At 24.8% G+C, this 553-nt stretch overlaps 1 protein-coding gene across 1 annotated transcript in view; it reads right to left on the minus strand.

The window, feature by feature from the left end:
- The window catches only part of LOC110273086 (uncharacterized), a 2,729-nt gene extending 2,347 nt beyond the window's left edge, over nt 1-382 (minus strand). Inside the window, exon 1 of the mRNA XM_021125963.1 lies at nt 374-382. Coding sequence (XP_020981622.1) covers nt 374-382 — 9 coding nt within the window. The remainder of the gene's footprint in view (nt 1-373) is intronic.
- Between the last annotated feature and the right edge of the window lie 171 nt (nt 383-553).

The following is a 553-nucleotide window of genomic DNA, read 5'->3' on the forward strand; positions in this document are numbered from 1 at the left end:
GAGCAACATGAGTTCACACCTTATATATATAGCCCTGGCTCGCACTATATATATATAATTCGAATCTATATGTTTCGAATTATCTAATGTCACCACCTAGCCTAGTAATTCGAATCAACTTGATTCGAATTACTTAACAATGTGCCTTCATAGTAATTCGAATTAACTTAATTCGAATTCTATAGTTGTAATTCGAAACAACTTGTTTCGAACTTCATTGATTTTGGGCGTTCCTAGTAATTCGAATCATATTGATTCGAATTACGTTCAAATCAAATTCGAATCATATTGATTCGAATTATATAGTAATTCGTCCTGGTTGATTCATGTACTGATTTTTCATTTGGCTGATTTAGGTAAATTTGAGCTCTACTTGACTCATTTCAGTTTTTTACCCTAAAGTTTTATACTACAAAAAAAAATTCAATATTTTTTTTAGAATTTATTTATATTGTGTCTTAAAAATATATGTTAAAATTATAAAAAAAATTTGTATTTAAAATATAAAAAATTTAAATTTTTAATATATTTATTAATTTATTTTATATTTATT

This window comes from Arachis duranensis, chromosome 6 (assembly GCF_000817695.3).
Source record: "Arachis duranensis cultivar V14167 chromosome 6, aradu.V14167.gnm2.J7QH, whole genome shotgun sequence".
NCBI classification, from domain to species: Eukaryota; Viridiplantae; Streptophyta; class Magnoliopsida; order Fabales; family Fabaceae; genus Arachis; species Arachis duranensis.